This window comes from Psittacula echo, assembly GCF_963264785.1.
Source record: "Psittacula echo genome assembly, chromosome: Z".
Taxonomy (NCBI): Eukaryota; Metazoa; Chordata; class Aves; order Psittaciformes; family Psittacidae; genus Psittacula; species Psittacula echo.
Window position 1 is genome coordinate 11591122 of NC_137742.1, and position 13091 is coordinate 11604212.

The following is a 13091-nucleotide window of genomic DNA, read 5'->3' on the forward strand; positions in this document are numbered from 1 at the left end:
GTACAATTGTCAGGAAAGTAGCAGCAAGACCCCCCCGCTGGCGTTTCTCCAGAGGAGCACTTCTTGGGCTCCTGCAGCAGAGTCCTCCTGCTGCCAACGAACACCCATAGAGAGCTCTGACCTCCACTGCTGAGAAACACCATCACGGCGAGCGGGCAACAGTTGGCTCCAGTCCTTTTGTGCAGCGCTGAGGCAGGGAGCTGGGGATAAACCCTGTCTGCTGTCGGCAGGCACTCATAGCTGCTGGCTCATGGATCCTTCCCAGCTCCAGGGAGGAAAGGAGACAACCACAGCCTCGGCCGATGAGCAGGTTGGGTTCCCCACATGTCCAACGCTACCTGAGCTGAAGCCGGCTGAACCAGGTGCTGACAGCACAGTCCACACGCATCACCAGGGAGATCCCCAGCAAGAGGCAGATGCTGCTCACCACAAAGCTCAGTGACTCAAAGAGGAACCTGCAGGTACAACAGATGTAGTAAGGGTATGACAGCTGATATGCCTGCAAAGACAGGCTGCTACCCTCACTCCCAGCAGGCTGGTTATCCTGCAAGTGAGAGGCTGATAGAATCCCAGACCCTAAAACATGAATTACATTCACTCCCCAGCAATTGCTGCCTGTAAACTATAAGCCAAGCATGCCTCTAGTTTAGAGGCCATTCAGGACAACACTCAGGTGGGCTTCTTAATCTCTCAGAGGTTAAGGCCACCCAACACAAATCTATTAGGTTTGCTAGTTTAGCATTTCTGGGTTTACCATTTTTGGTCTGGTAGCCCTGCCTTTGGCCCTCTGCCCTGAATATTCTTAGCTTCCAGGTGGGTTCTGTATGTCTTTGGAAATCAAGATAAGGAGAGAATTTTCCAGACTCTAGTTCAAGTCCAGCTTCTAAACTTGAAGCAGGAATTAGTTAAGGACAGTCCTGTAGCCTCTGCTAGGCAGGAAGAGTCAGAAGATCGATCACAGGATCTCTTCCAGCACTACTGTCTATGAACTCTAGTCAAGACATCAGGGATAGGAGCCCTAACCCAGCATCAGAGCAACTCCTGGGACTTACTTGGGGGCAAAGACCTTCCAGACCATGAGATGCCTCCTGAGAATCATAGCTGCACAAACACAGGCCAGAAGCTGTAGGGGAGATCATGAAAAACAAGTTACAGATTAGCCTAGAGAGACCTCCTGGGTACTATGTTCACATCTGAAGGTTCTACTAAACTGTGCACACCAGAAATAAGCATCTCAAAGAGAAATCCCTTCCATTGTGTCCTCAGGTCAGGAAACAGAAGCAGTTTGAGGCACACTCAGGCCCTCCTGAGGCCAGACTGGGACAGTACAGAGGAGGTCTCACACTGTGGCTAACCTGACCCAGTATTACACTCCTGCTCTCTGCTACAGTGCCTAACCCCTCCCTTGCACTGTCTCTGGTCTGGACACACAGGAAAACAATCTGAAGAGTTAAACCCCAGAAAGCTATTGGCTTCTTTCACGGGATTACATTTCTGGTGTTTAGCTCCCCAAATCATCACAGCACAGGATCAGATGAAAACCAGAGCTGGTACAAAATAGATAGGTATGGTGGGGAAGAGGGGGAGCAGGATTACAACCCTGCAGTTTCTGAACAGATGTTCCCCCTCTGAACAGAGAGGTATGAAAAGCAGCTTAATCTGCACTGTGACTTCTGTGCTGAAGCCCTTCTCAAAGCACAGAGCAAATGGCATGGTTGAAAAGATGACCTGTGCAGCTGCCCTTCCACCAGACATGTCACCCACAGGCCTGCCTGTGCCCTGCCTGACCCCTTTCCCTCACCAGAGTGCCCCATGATTCCCACACCACACCAGTTTCCTGTTAGACAACCTTCTCCACAGCCTTCCCACCTCTGCCCATACCTGTGCCCCAAGGACAAAGAGGTACTTCAGCCCCAGCTGCAGCAGAGCAGTGGAGAACTTCTCTGGGGACTCCCGCAGCCTCATCTCCATCATGTGCTCCTCCACCTCCTGCAGTTCCTCTCGGGGTTCCTTCTTGGGCTTCTTCTTCTGCGAGCTGGGCATCTCACACACAAAGGGCCAAAGCAGGAGCAGAGGGCAGCCAACTACCTCAAGGACAAAGGCACATGAAGTTACTCAAGCCCAGGAGGTGAGGAACAGTCTAGGCTCTGTCATCATGCCCTGGACGTGCAGGAAGCATATACCCCAGCTCCAGTTTGCTGTTCAGGCATAACTGCATGGAGGCTGCAGGCCACGGGCATCTCTGTGGCCCCAGAAGGGGACAGTGAAGATGCTGCTGTTCAGCTGGTGCTGGAGCCTTCATCGCCTCGTGCTCAGCCTGCAGGCCTCCAGACAAGGCAAAGCAGTGAACTGTGTCTGCTCAGGCTCAACAGCCCAGGAAGAAAGTGATTTACCTGCAAAGAGGATATGGGAGGCAAAGGTGTTGGCGCCCACCAGGACAGCAGGCAGGAGGTTGGTGCTGTGGTCAAGGTGGAAGCCCACAAAAGCTGCATTCCAATGAATGGCTGGGAAGATGGGCTGGTGGCCTGTGGAATAGAAGAACTGGGAAGCTGCAAGGAGCCAGGAGATGACTGCATACCAGGGCACAGAAAAAGGCTCTGAGATACAAAACATAAAGAGGGAGCGGGAAGAAAGATCAACATTGAGGAACAACACAGATCCATAGCAAATAAAAAGCTATTAACTTTTTTTCTAGGTTCCTTTTCCACGCTGTCTCCTTTGAAGACACAAACTAGTAAGGCTCCCACCACAGATACAGCGAAGGGCCAGGCATGCCTCTGCTTCCCTCTGCTGGACCCAGTCAGCAACAGTGGGGTTTGATGCCTACTTGCACTCTGGGGAGAACGGATAGGTATAGAGCCCCCTTCCCTGACACAAGGGCCAACTCCTCTTCCTGCATTATGTCCCTGCTGCATGCATCTCTATGAAAGGATTGAAGCAGCTCTAATACAGCTAGGAGGATCCCTGAGGATCAGTGTAACACCACCCCCCAAGAGCAGATTGGACCCTGCTGCTCCGCTGGAAATAAGACACAGTCACAGCAGATAAGGCCCCGGCTCTCACACCCAGAGGATGCTATACTGAGCCCTGACTCACCAGCATCTCCAGCAAGGCCTCTGGCACGCGTGTGGATGTGCAGCAGCACGAAGGCCTCCAGGAAGAGGAGCAGGAAGGCAAGACTCAGCCGCTCACTGTGCAGAAGCATCAAGAGGAAGCCCAGCAGGGTGAGTGCTATGACCAGGGCTGCTGAATACACGCTGCCCAACCCATATGCTGCGATAGTGGCTCTGCAGCTGCCCCGCTCCAGGCGGCTCTTCTGAGACTCCTGCATCCTCTTGTAGATCTGAGGGATGACGTGGAGGAAGTCCACTTCAGAGCTAGGAACCCCCAGGTATGGAGTGACGATGGATCCTGCCGACTCCCACGTGTCCTTTGCAAACACTGTCATCGGGTTGCACAACAGGAGCAGCAGCCCCATGGATGCTAGCCCATAGACAGCCCATGGAAAGGCAACAACTGCCACTTGCACCAGCTCCTGCAGCTTACCCAGAGAGTCATCAGCGCTGGAGACAACCGCCCAGTAGCAGGCAATGCAGAGGACCACCAGTGGGAAACCCCAGCGCACAAAGAGCACGAGGGGGTCTGAGCTGTTGAGGTTGCCGTAATGTCGCAGCCAGCTCCGCACTGCATACACCAGCCCAGCCAGCAAGGCCACGCACAAGAGGTAGAAGAGGTTCTTGGCCCGTGTATTTCTCAGGCTGGCAAGCGGGGAGAGGAAAAGAGAAGGCCGGCACTGAGGAATTTCTTCGCGGCACTGGTGGAAGAAACCAGAGAGGCGCACGCAGACCAGGAGCATGGCCACAAGGCACAGCAGGTACCACATCTCTCTCCGGTAAGAACTAAAGCCGAGGACCTGCTGCTTGGGGCCTTCTGGTACAGTCAGGCGGCCATCCCAGTGGAGCTTCCCTACTAGCAGCATCACCAGCGAGGCCAGCAGGAATGGGGCCACCCGGGCCTCGGCCACAACAAAGCTATCGGAGAACATCGCTCCACAGCGGAAGAGCAGAATCCCCATGGGAAATGCCAGCCCCAGCCAGGCTCGCAGCCTCTGCCTTAGACCAGTGCTGGCCAAAGGTGGCTGACTGCTCACCAAAAGGGCTCGCTTGGGATGCCGGCCCCACCAGTGCCAGAAAAATCCCAGCTGAGAAGCAGCGGCTGCACATGAGGATACCAGGAGGAGATCCAGTCCCTCCTGGGTGAACACATGGGCCAGCCCAAGCAGAACAGCCACCATGAGGCCCCAGAGCAGCGGGTACAGGAGGCAGCTGCGGTAGAAGGAGTCTGACGATGCAGCCAGCTCTGCGGCCATGTAGCAGAGCAAGCAGGAAGCAGCAATAAGGGTGCAGCCCCCCACCATACGCAGGGAGTTGAAGCGGGCCCAGGACTGGGTACACACAGCCCGTGCCTCCCGCAGGTAGAGCTGGAAGCGACTGATGAGACTTCCCAGCCTGGACTCCAGCTCTGGAGGCATCAACGTGGCCCCCTGCACCTGGTCCAAGAGCTGAGTGTGCTCCTCCACAGCACCGGAGAAGAGCTCCTGCAGGCGCTGGAGCTGCTCTGCTGGCAGGTCCTGAGCCACCAGCGAGTAGGACTGCAGGAAGCGGTCCACCTGTGGGAGAGGACACAGGGTTAGACAGGGACACTGGAAATGAGATTCACTGCCTTACACAGATCCCTTCAGAATGGAAACAGGCCCAATATGCTGTACCCTGCAGGCACAGACCTAGCTCCAGCTGCATCACCCAGGGGTGGTCACCCACATCCAGGATGTGACTGACAGGAACACAATCCCTCTGCCAAAGTGACATCCCTCTCAAGTGAAGTATCCACCCCAACAGCCACACTGCCTCCTCTCAGTTTTCACTTGCAGGTGCACCTCTGGTAACGCTGTTCATCACTAAGGGCTTTTAGACAGTCTTTGGATAGGTCCCTCAAAACTTTGAGTCGTTACTAGCTATTAATCTGCACCTAAGGTAGATCTTACTTTGTTTGCTGAGGATAGATAGCAAATTAAAGAGCTTATAGTGGATCAAATCAAACTGTTCCCCCTTCTTCAATACAGGCACATTAGCACACTGTACCATAGTCTAAGGAAAGTTTGTTCTGTTTCCTTCTCCTTTCAAGAAGACAAGAGTAGAGGCAGTTACAACCCCAAAGTCATAAGAAAAGCCTTACAAAGGCATTACCAGGGCAGGGTGCCCTTACAAACATCCAGCTGCTCAACAGTAGGTCTGCTGAAGCCCAAAAACACACCCAGGTTTTCACATGCCTTAGAGCTGTCTCCGAGCATGGACAGAATCAGTCTGCTCCTGTCCATGAATGGCAAATGTATGCACCAGCTCTCTTGCAGGCCTGCATGACCTCCCTGGTATGCAAAATCTTCTTCAACACCAACATGATCGAGCCAGACACCTTCTCAAATGAGTGCAAGTATTTAAGCAGGCAGACTGGATAACAATTAATTTCTAACTGATGATACTCAATATCATCAGTAACATAAACTATCACCTCTAAATGACAAAGCACTCTGCTGATCTATAAATACACAGAAGAGAGGCTGAACATTTCTTTCTTCCCATCAGCAACCATATCCTCTCCTCACTGACTTGCACCAGTGGTGTACACCTGGCACACTGAGGAGCTGGCTGGGGGCTGCAGGAGTTATTCTTGTGCTCCTCGCAACCCAGGAGTCCTTCAAAGGCACACTGGCACTTTGCTGACACGTGCCCTGCAACACGTGTGGCAAATCTGGTTCCGAGGCATGCTGAGAGCCACAAGACAGCCCTCACGTCCTCCATGGAGGCTTTGGCTTTCCCTGGCACATGGCCTGCTCCATTGCCTGGACTTCTTTTACACCTGGTATAGTCACTCTCAAATTTTGTCATTCAGCTTTTGGGGTTCTGTATTTTGTTGTGCTTGGTGTTAACTGTTCTTTCCCTATCACACTTTACTGTAACATGTTACACGTTGTTTATTTAGTCCTTCGTTACTGTTCTTCTTTTGCCACTGATCTAGAATAGCTAACCCCGTTTCTCCTCCAGAACTGAAGCAGCATCAAAACACCCATTTATGCTCTTGAATCCCCGTTCATGAGACTTCCCCTAGTCATCTTCAGTCTTGAGGAACCGGCCTCTCCATCAGCCACCCCTCCACCAGCCTCCCCAGATACCAAATCCACCTCTGACCATTGGAGACCAATCCTCATCCTGAAGTGAATGCCACTTTCCCTGGCAATATTTTCTGCACCACTGCACTCAACACCAAGCACTAAAATGGTATATCTCAATGGGTGTACTAAATTGGTATCTTATTTCTCTTTTTGGAAAATGGTGCCACCTTTTACTGAAGAAAACACTGCAAAAAGGTAACTCTTCAAAATAACTTCTCCATAAAGTTAACACCATGTCACTGGTCCACCTTCACCAAACAGAAGAGGCTTGTCCTTAAACAACCATTCCTTCTCCTCTCTGGTTCAATGGGAGGCCTACTGTAGGGCGTACCTGCTTGGCATTGATGTGATAGACCGAGAGCTGCTGCAAGGCTGCAGACACAGTGTCACCGTCCCCGGAGAACAGCTCAGCCATCACCTCTCCTATGTTACTGTAGGGGATAGGCACACCCAGCAGCAGGGCCACAGTGGGCACCAGGTTAACCTGGGGAATGGCCTCAGGCTCCTGGAGAGACAGGGGAGGAATCAAAAATTCAGAAAGCACACAGCAACACAGCTTTTCACTTGGGCTGGAGGGTGACAGGGAAGATAATCCCCTCTTCAGAGAGGAATCTGGGGAAGCCAGGAGTGGAAAACGCAGAGGAAAGTAGAAGCTCTGCAATCCCCAAGGGCCTTGTGGAGGGGAAGACCCTGGCTATGGCCTTGGCTGTCTAACGGCTTACCCGACCTCACCTCAAAACCCCTCAGAGCCTGAACACAGGTCCCAAACCCTTCACCCACCTGCATCCTTTGTCAGCTTTTTCACTGTTCTCTTAGGTAAGGTGACAGACTCCTCTCAACCTAAACAATCCCACTAGAACCATTATGCTCTGCAACCCCAGGATGCAGTTTTCACCTCAGACGCCACCTCAGGCAGTGACAGCTAAGGATTAGCTTCTTCTCACCTCAGGAGGGCCAGCGCCAAATAGGGGTGTTCTGCTGTACACAAACAGTGCTGCATTCACTTCCTTCTCGCTCTCGCCACCATGGTCTCCGGTCTCTGTCATGCCATGGTCCCCAGCCACCAGAAGAAGGGTGTCATTCCCCAGGTGATCCACCAAGGACCTGTCACCGGGATAAGGAAGGTCAGCTCCTACCTGGGCACAGGCCCAAAGAGCCCAAGTAGGAGAGAACATATGCCCACCAAATCTGCCTGCACCACAGAGGTGAAGTTCACAAAAAGATTTGGGCAATACTAGATGCTGATGCAGAGCTGTAACAACTGAGTCAGGCACAAGTGCACTGGATGCTTTAAAACCAAACTGAAAATACAGAGCCCTGAGCCAGAGCGGACTGATCTTGCTTAGGCCTCAGTGAATGGCAGCTGGTTCCTCAGTGTCTTTAGGGATCGTGACAAAACACAATTCAAAAGAAAGGTTCCCAACAGGAATGAATTGTAGGCTGCTTCTATTTGGGTCCTATATATTGCTTCACATTGTGTGAGCAATCTGGTATTTTTAAGGAAAAAAGGGGGGATGTGTCCCTCAAGTATGCTGTAGGTGTGCACTCTCAGGTGCAACAGAGCAAGTTACCTGCTCCTTGTAACATCAAAAATAAAAGCAGTCCTGAGCGTCGAAAGCTGCAGCATTTTGAGCTGAGGCATGGCTGTGTGATCAGGATTGACCCTCTGATGACCCTCTGACCACAGCAGTGCAGATCATGGGCCTGTGCAGTAAATGCAGCATTCCCTAGCCAGGGTTCTCCAATCGATTATCAAACACCAGCCAACCTCAATGTGACAGTCTCCATTTTAGAGATCGAAGGAATGAGGCTCAGCCATACTGCACCTGTACCACCACCTGACGGTTTGGTTGAGAACCAAAGCTCCAAGGCCTGAAGACAGCCTTACCTCTGAAACCAAACCTCTTATGAACACGTGTCTATGCAACCAAGATTGCACCGCACCTGGGGTTTCAGCTGCCACTGGCCAAAGCCATTCTCCTTGCAAGAGGCACAGTAAGCATCCTCTGTTGCCCTCTGTATCTGTAAATCCCCTGGGAAGACCCCACCAGCCTGCCTGAAGGAAGAGGAAAGCTGGCAACACCGCACCCATCACCTGAGCATCTCGTTCATCTGGGTGAGCTTCTTTGCCATTTCAGGATGGTCAGGCCCATGTTTGTGTCCACAGTGGTCCACGCCGAGGAAGTGAGCAATCAGCATGTCCCATTCACCACTGTCCACTGCAGAACAAGAGCACTCTTATCACATGCTAGCCTTGGGTTCAGAACAGGCTCTATGCTTGGATCCTCCCACCAGAGCTTTCTGGTTGCCTCTGGAAACCGCTGTTTCTTCCCCTCCTGCCATTGTCACTCCCAGCTCTCAAGCAGATGGATGCAGGTTTTAAGAGGCACACTCTTGGTCTGCAGGTGCCAAGCAATACCACAGGGAGTTCAATGCCCAGCACTGCCCCAGTATTCACGGGTTTTATTCACCATCCTGCAGCAGCAGAACGGCCCAAGTCACACTGAAATACCCTTAACTCAAACGGCCACAAACTGTGCTAAACCAAAGGGATGTTCAGAAAAAGGAGAACCCAGAACACCAGTCTTCCCCTGGAGATATTTCAAGTTGGACTCATCAACATGCCTCTCTGCATTCCAGTCAGGGTATGGACACAGAACACCAACCAACGCCACTCATAGCTAGAAAGTTACTCCAGCCTCTCCCCTCTGCTTCAGGGCCGTGACAGATGAAAACCAAAGTATCTGGAGTTAAACAATGAACTGCAGAACCACAAGGCAAAAGGACACCTCTGTGAAAGGCCACTGCACTCTTGATTCACTTGGATTCATACACAGAGAAGGCAAAGAGCATTCCCCTTGGTCCCAGAATCTCAGAGAGGAGTCTGAAATCACCTAAAATTCACAAACCAATCTCACATGTCACCTTCCTCCCAGGACTAGGATCTACCCATGCTCTGCTGACAGCAGTGCTGTGCCCCAGCTTTCTGGCTGCATTTCCGAGAGCGCTGTGTGCCTGCCTGGGCAGCCACATGTCAAAGCTAAGCTGCTCCTCCTGCTCCATCTTGGCAGTGTGTATCTAGGACAAATGTAGATGCCTAACTTCATCCAATCAAGCTGCACCCTCTCCCAAATGGAGGAAAGGTATTTACAGGAACAGTTTACAGGCCCCAAAAGCTGGCTTATCAACTAGAGCACTATAATCCCCAGGCAGCAGTATGTGACTGCCCAGTGCCACTTTGTAATAGGAAAATCTCATCAGCCCTACCCCAAACTTGCAGCAGGACGCCCCTATAAATGAAAAAATTACCATAAAATGATTCGGGTTGGAAGGGACCTTAAAGCTCATCCAGTTCCAACCCCCTGCCATGGGCAGGGACACCTTCCACTAGACCAGGTTGCTCCAAGCCCTGTCCAACCTGGCCTTGAAAAGGGCCAGGGATGGGGCAGCCACAGCTTCTCTGGATGACTGTGTGTAACGGTTTAAGCCCAGCTGGTAACTCAGAACAATGCAGCCATTCGCTCACCCCTTCCCTTCTTCCTCCCCCAGCTCCCGGAGGGATGGGGAGGAGAATCAAAAGAATGTAAATCCCACAGGTTAAGAACAGTCCAGTATCTAAGGTATAACACAAACCACTGCTGCTACCACCAATAATAATAACGACACGGTAAATAACAGGGGAGAGAATACAACCGCTCACCACCCGCCAACCAATACCCAGCCTGACATGAGCAGTGATCTGGCCCTTCCAAGTAACTCCCCCCAGTTTCTACACTGGGCACGACGTGCTGTGGTATGGAATACCCCTTTGGCTAGTTTTGGTCACGGGTACTGTCTCTGCTCCTTCCCGGCTTCCCATACCCCTCCTCCCTGTCAGAGCATGAGAGACTGAAAAGTCCTTGAACAGAGTAAACATTACTGGGCGACAACTAAAAACACCGACGTTATCAGTGCTGTTCCCAGGCTGAAAGTCAAAACCACAGCGCTGCACCAGCTACTAAGAAGGAGAAGAAATGACTGCTACTGCTGAACCCAGGACACTGTGCCAGGGCATCACCACTCTCACAGGTAAGAACTTCTTCCTAACACCTCACCTCAATCTCCCCTCTGTCAGATTAAAGCCATTCCCCCTTGTCCTGTTACTAAATGCCCTTGTCAAAAGCCCCTCTCCAGGTTTCTTGTTGCCCCCTTTTAGACACTAGAAGACTGTTACAATGTCTCCCTGAAGCCTTCTCTTCTCCAGGATGAGCAACCCTAATACTGTCAGCCTTTCCTCACGGGAGAGGTGCTCCAGCCCTGTGATTGTCTTCATGGCACACACTCACAGGTCATAGTGAGCTTCTTGTTAACCAACACCCGAAGTGGTTCTCCTCAGGGCTCCTATCAACCCAGTCTCCACCCAGCCTGTATTTGTGCTTGGGATTGCCCTGACCCAGGTACAGCACTTAACCAGGACTTGGGGAAAGAGCTGCTTACCAGTTGGATACAGATGCTGCAGGATCCCGTCATCCACAGTGTGAAGATCCTTCACGTTAAAAGAAGGGAAGAAATACGAGCGGAAAAACTTCTTTGGGAAAAGTCCTTCCCAAGTGTCGTCACCCATGAAGACCACTCTTCTTCCTGCGTTAGCAAGAAAGGAATTAATGAGACCAGGGAGGTTACCCAAGTCATGCTGTTATCCAACCTAGCGCAAAGAGCCTATGCAGATCCAGGTCAGGGCCTGGAGCACTGTCTCCTCTTCAACCCACACTCAAAAGTGACCTAAAATTAAAATCACCATCTGGCTGATGATAAATGAGTTTGAATACAGGCAGCAACCAGCCCTGTTTCTGAGCCTACCAGGGCCCCCCACACCAAGTACACTTGCACCAAATCCACCTCTGAAACATCACCTCAGCAGAACGACCAGTGGGTTGAACAGGCCAGGAAGCAGGCCTGTTAGTACAATATCTGCTTACACTAACACAGCACTTAGGAAGGTTCAGCGTGAAGCAGACAAGCCCTTGCTCAAGGCCCCCCTGTACAACACAAGGCAGTAGATAACTGTTGACAGGGGGTGAGTAGAAGCTATGAGCCCTGCCTCCAGCTTATAATACTATGATGGTGGGTTTTCCTACACAACAAAAGGAAGGCAAAAGCACTGGTCCTTCCCACTCGCTCTGCTTGCTCTGCCTGCCACCACCAAGCCCTCCACATTTCCATGCAGCTTCTCCTGCCTGGGAGCAGAACTATTTCCTTCAAGGCTGCTCCTCTTGCACAACAAGGTCTATCTCTGTTTTTCGCCTTGAATGATTTGCTCAGTTTGGCCTCCTCACTTGCACACAGGGGAGGAGACAATTGATTCGGAGGACCTTGTTACCTCACCCCAAGCACTAGTATTTGTGTCACTCTGACCCCTGGAAGGAAATCTCTGTGGACAACACTGACTGTGTCCCATCCCCTTCTCTCTATTCCATTGTCCTAACTTAACAAGCCCTTTACAGCTCCACAAAGCACCAAACACCACAGAAAATGCAATGAGGTTGCTGCCCAACAGCCACAGGCAGCCAGCCAGGCAGGCTTGTGCCTGAATGACAGTCCCACAGCACACTCCTCCTCATAGGCACCAGCTCCTCCCTCATAGTGCAGCTCACCTGAACGCAAGCATTACACGACCGACTGCCCTTGGCTTAGTGCAGCCATTCCTGGAGGTGACCTTGCGGCAGTCACCATCAGCACAGCCACTTTCACCTGCTTTCTCGTCATCTTTGAAGACGATGAAGCCATGGTCCTAACTCCTTCCTACTCCCAGTACAAGATGGAGAAACCATGACTATATGATAACTGTTATCTGAGTAGGTCTAAAGAGTTAGCTGACAGGGTGGAGGTGTTGTAAGCAGCTCCCTTCAAAGGAGAGGGGAATAAAGGTCCTGTGTGAGCACTGGCCAGTGATTTGCCCTGTTCCCATGGGACACAGCTCCTGTCCACCTACCGTTCTGCACCAGCTGTGCCAGCAGGTTGTCCTCCTGGATTGCATAGGTGGCAAAGTTGCTTCCCACATCGATGAAAGTGGGAAGTGATCCGGTGGTGAGGCCCTTGATGCGCTGCATGGTGGCAGTGGGGGGATCTGCTCGGAAGCGGTAGAGACGGGCATGGCGAGGCTGGGAGGTTGTGAGGTGGTGCAGGAAACTCAGCTTGTTCTCGTAGGGCAGAGGGCTGGCTTTGGCCGGGTTGAAGTGGGCAAACTCGAAGCGGAGGGCATCAATGATGACAAGCACAGCCTTGGAGAAGCGCTGGGGTGCCCAGCAGGAGCCCGGCGGGAGGCTCTGTCTCTGCCAGGGTGGCGGCAGGAGCGGGTCAGAGCAGGAGCTGCTGCTGGCGAGCTCGATGCGGGTGAGCAGGAAGCCACTCATGAAGAGCCCGATGCCAGCAAAGAAGAGAAGGCAGACCCAGGCCAGGAACAGCAGCACCGGCCACCGCTGCATCCTAAAGGGAGGACAGGCAGGCTCGGGCCTGGCACCACCCCCGACACTTCCCAACCCGACACCCCGGCTTCACCGCATACCACCGGGCCCTGGTACCCCAGGACAGACTGCGGCCCAGCCCGGCGCACCCCGACTTATCGAGCCGCTCCCTGGCACCCCGGGCCACCACCTCAAACCCAAGCCCTTGGACCCCCGAACCCCAGTCTCCCCTCTTGCCCCCCAGCCCCCCACAGACCCTCAGCGCCCTCCGAACCCCCCCGACCCCGCTCACCCTTCCTGCTCCCGTCCCGTCCCGTCCCGTCCCACCTGCGGCCGCCTTGGCCCCGCCGCTTCCCCCCGGAAGCGCCGCGTGTAGCACCGGCGGCCCTAGAGCGGCGGCGCTGAGAACGGCAGCGCCC

At 52.7% G+C, this 13091-nt stretch overlaps 1 protein-coding gene across 2 annotated transcripts; it reads right to left on the reverse strand.

The window, feature by feature from the left end:
• Nucleotides 1-323: 323 nt before the first annotated feature.
• On the reverse strand, nucleotides 324-13045 carry PIGO (phosphatidylinositol glycan anchor biosynthesis class O). Of its 2 annotated transcripts, XM_080636551.1 has the most exons (12): nucleotides 12965-13045; nucleotides 12201-12694; nucleotides 10706-10849; nucleotides 8325-8448; nucleotides 7174-7333; nucleotides 6561-6734; nucleotides 3547-4669; nucleotides 3097-3441; nucleotides 2394-2597; nucleotides 1882-2084; nucleotides 1053-1123; nucleotides 324-455 (listed from the first exon to the last, which is right to left on the reverse strand). In XM_080636551.1, exons 2-12 carry the CDS (start codon nucleotides 12691-12693, stop codon nucleotides 335-337), a joined length of 3162 nt encoding a protein of 1053 aa, XP_080492677.1. In that variant the 5' UTR covers nucleotide 12694; nucleotides 12965-13045; the 3' UTR covers nucleotides 324-334. The 2 variants fall into 2 exon arrangements, with proteins under 2 accessions (XP_080492677.1, XP_080492676.1); XM_080636550.1 differs by having other exon boundaries at nucleotides 3097-4669.
• Nucleotides 13046-13091: the final 46 nt, after the last annotated feature.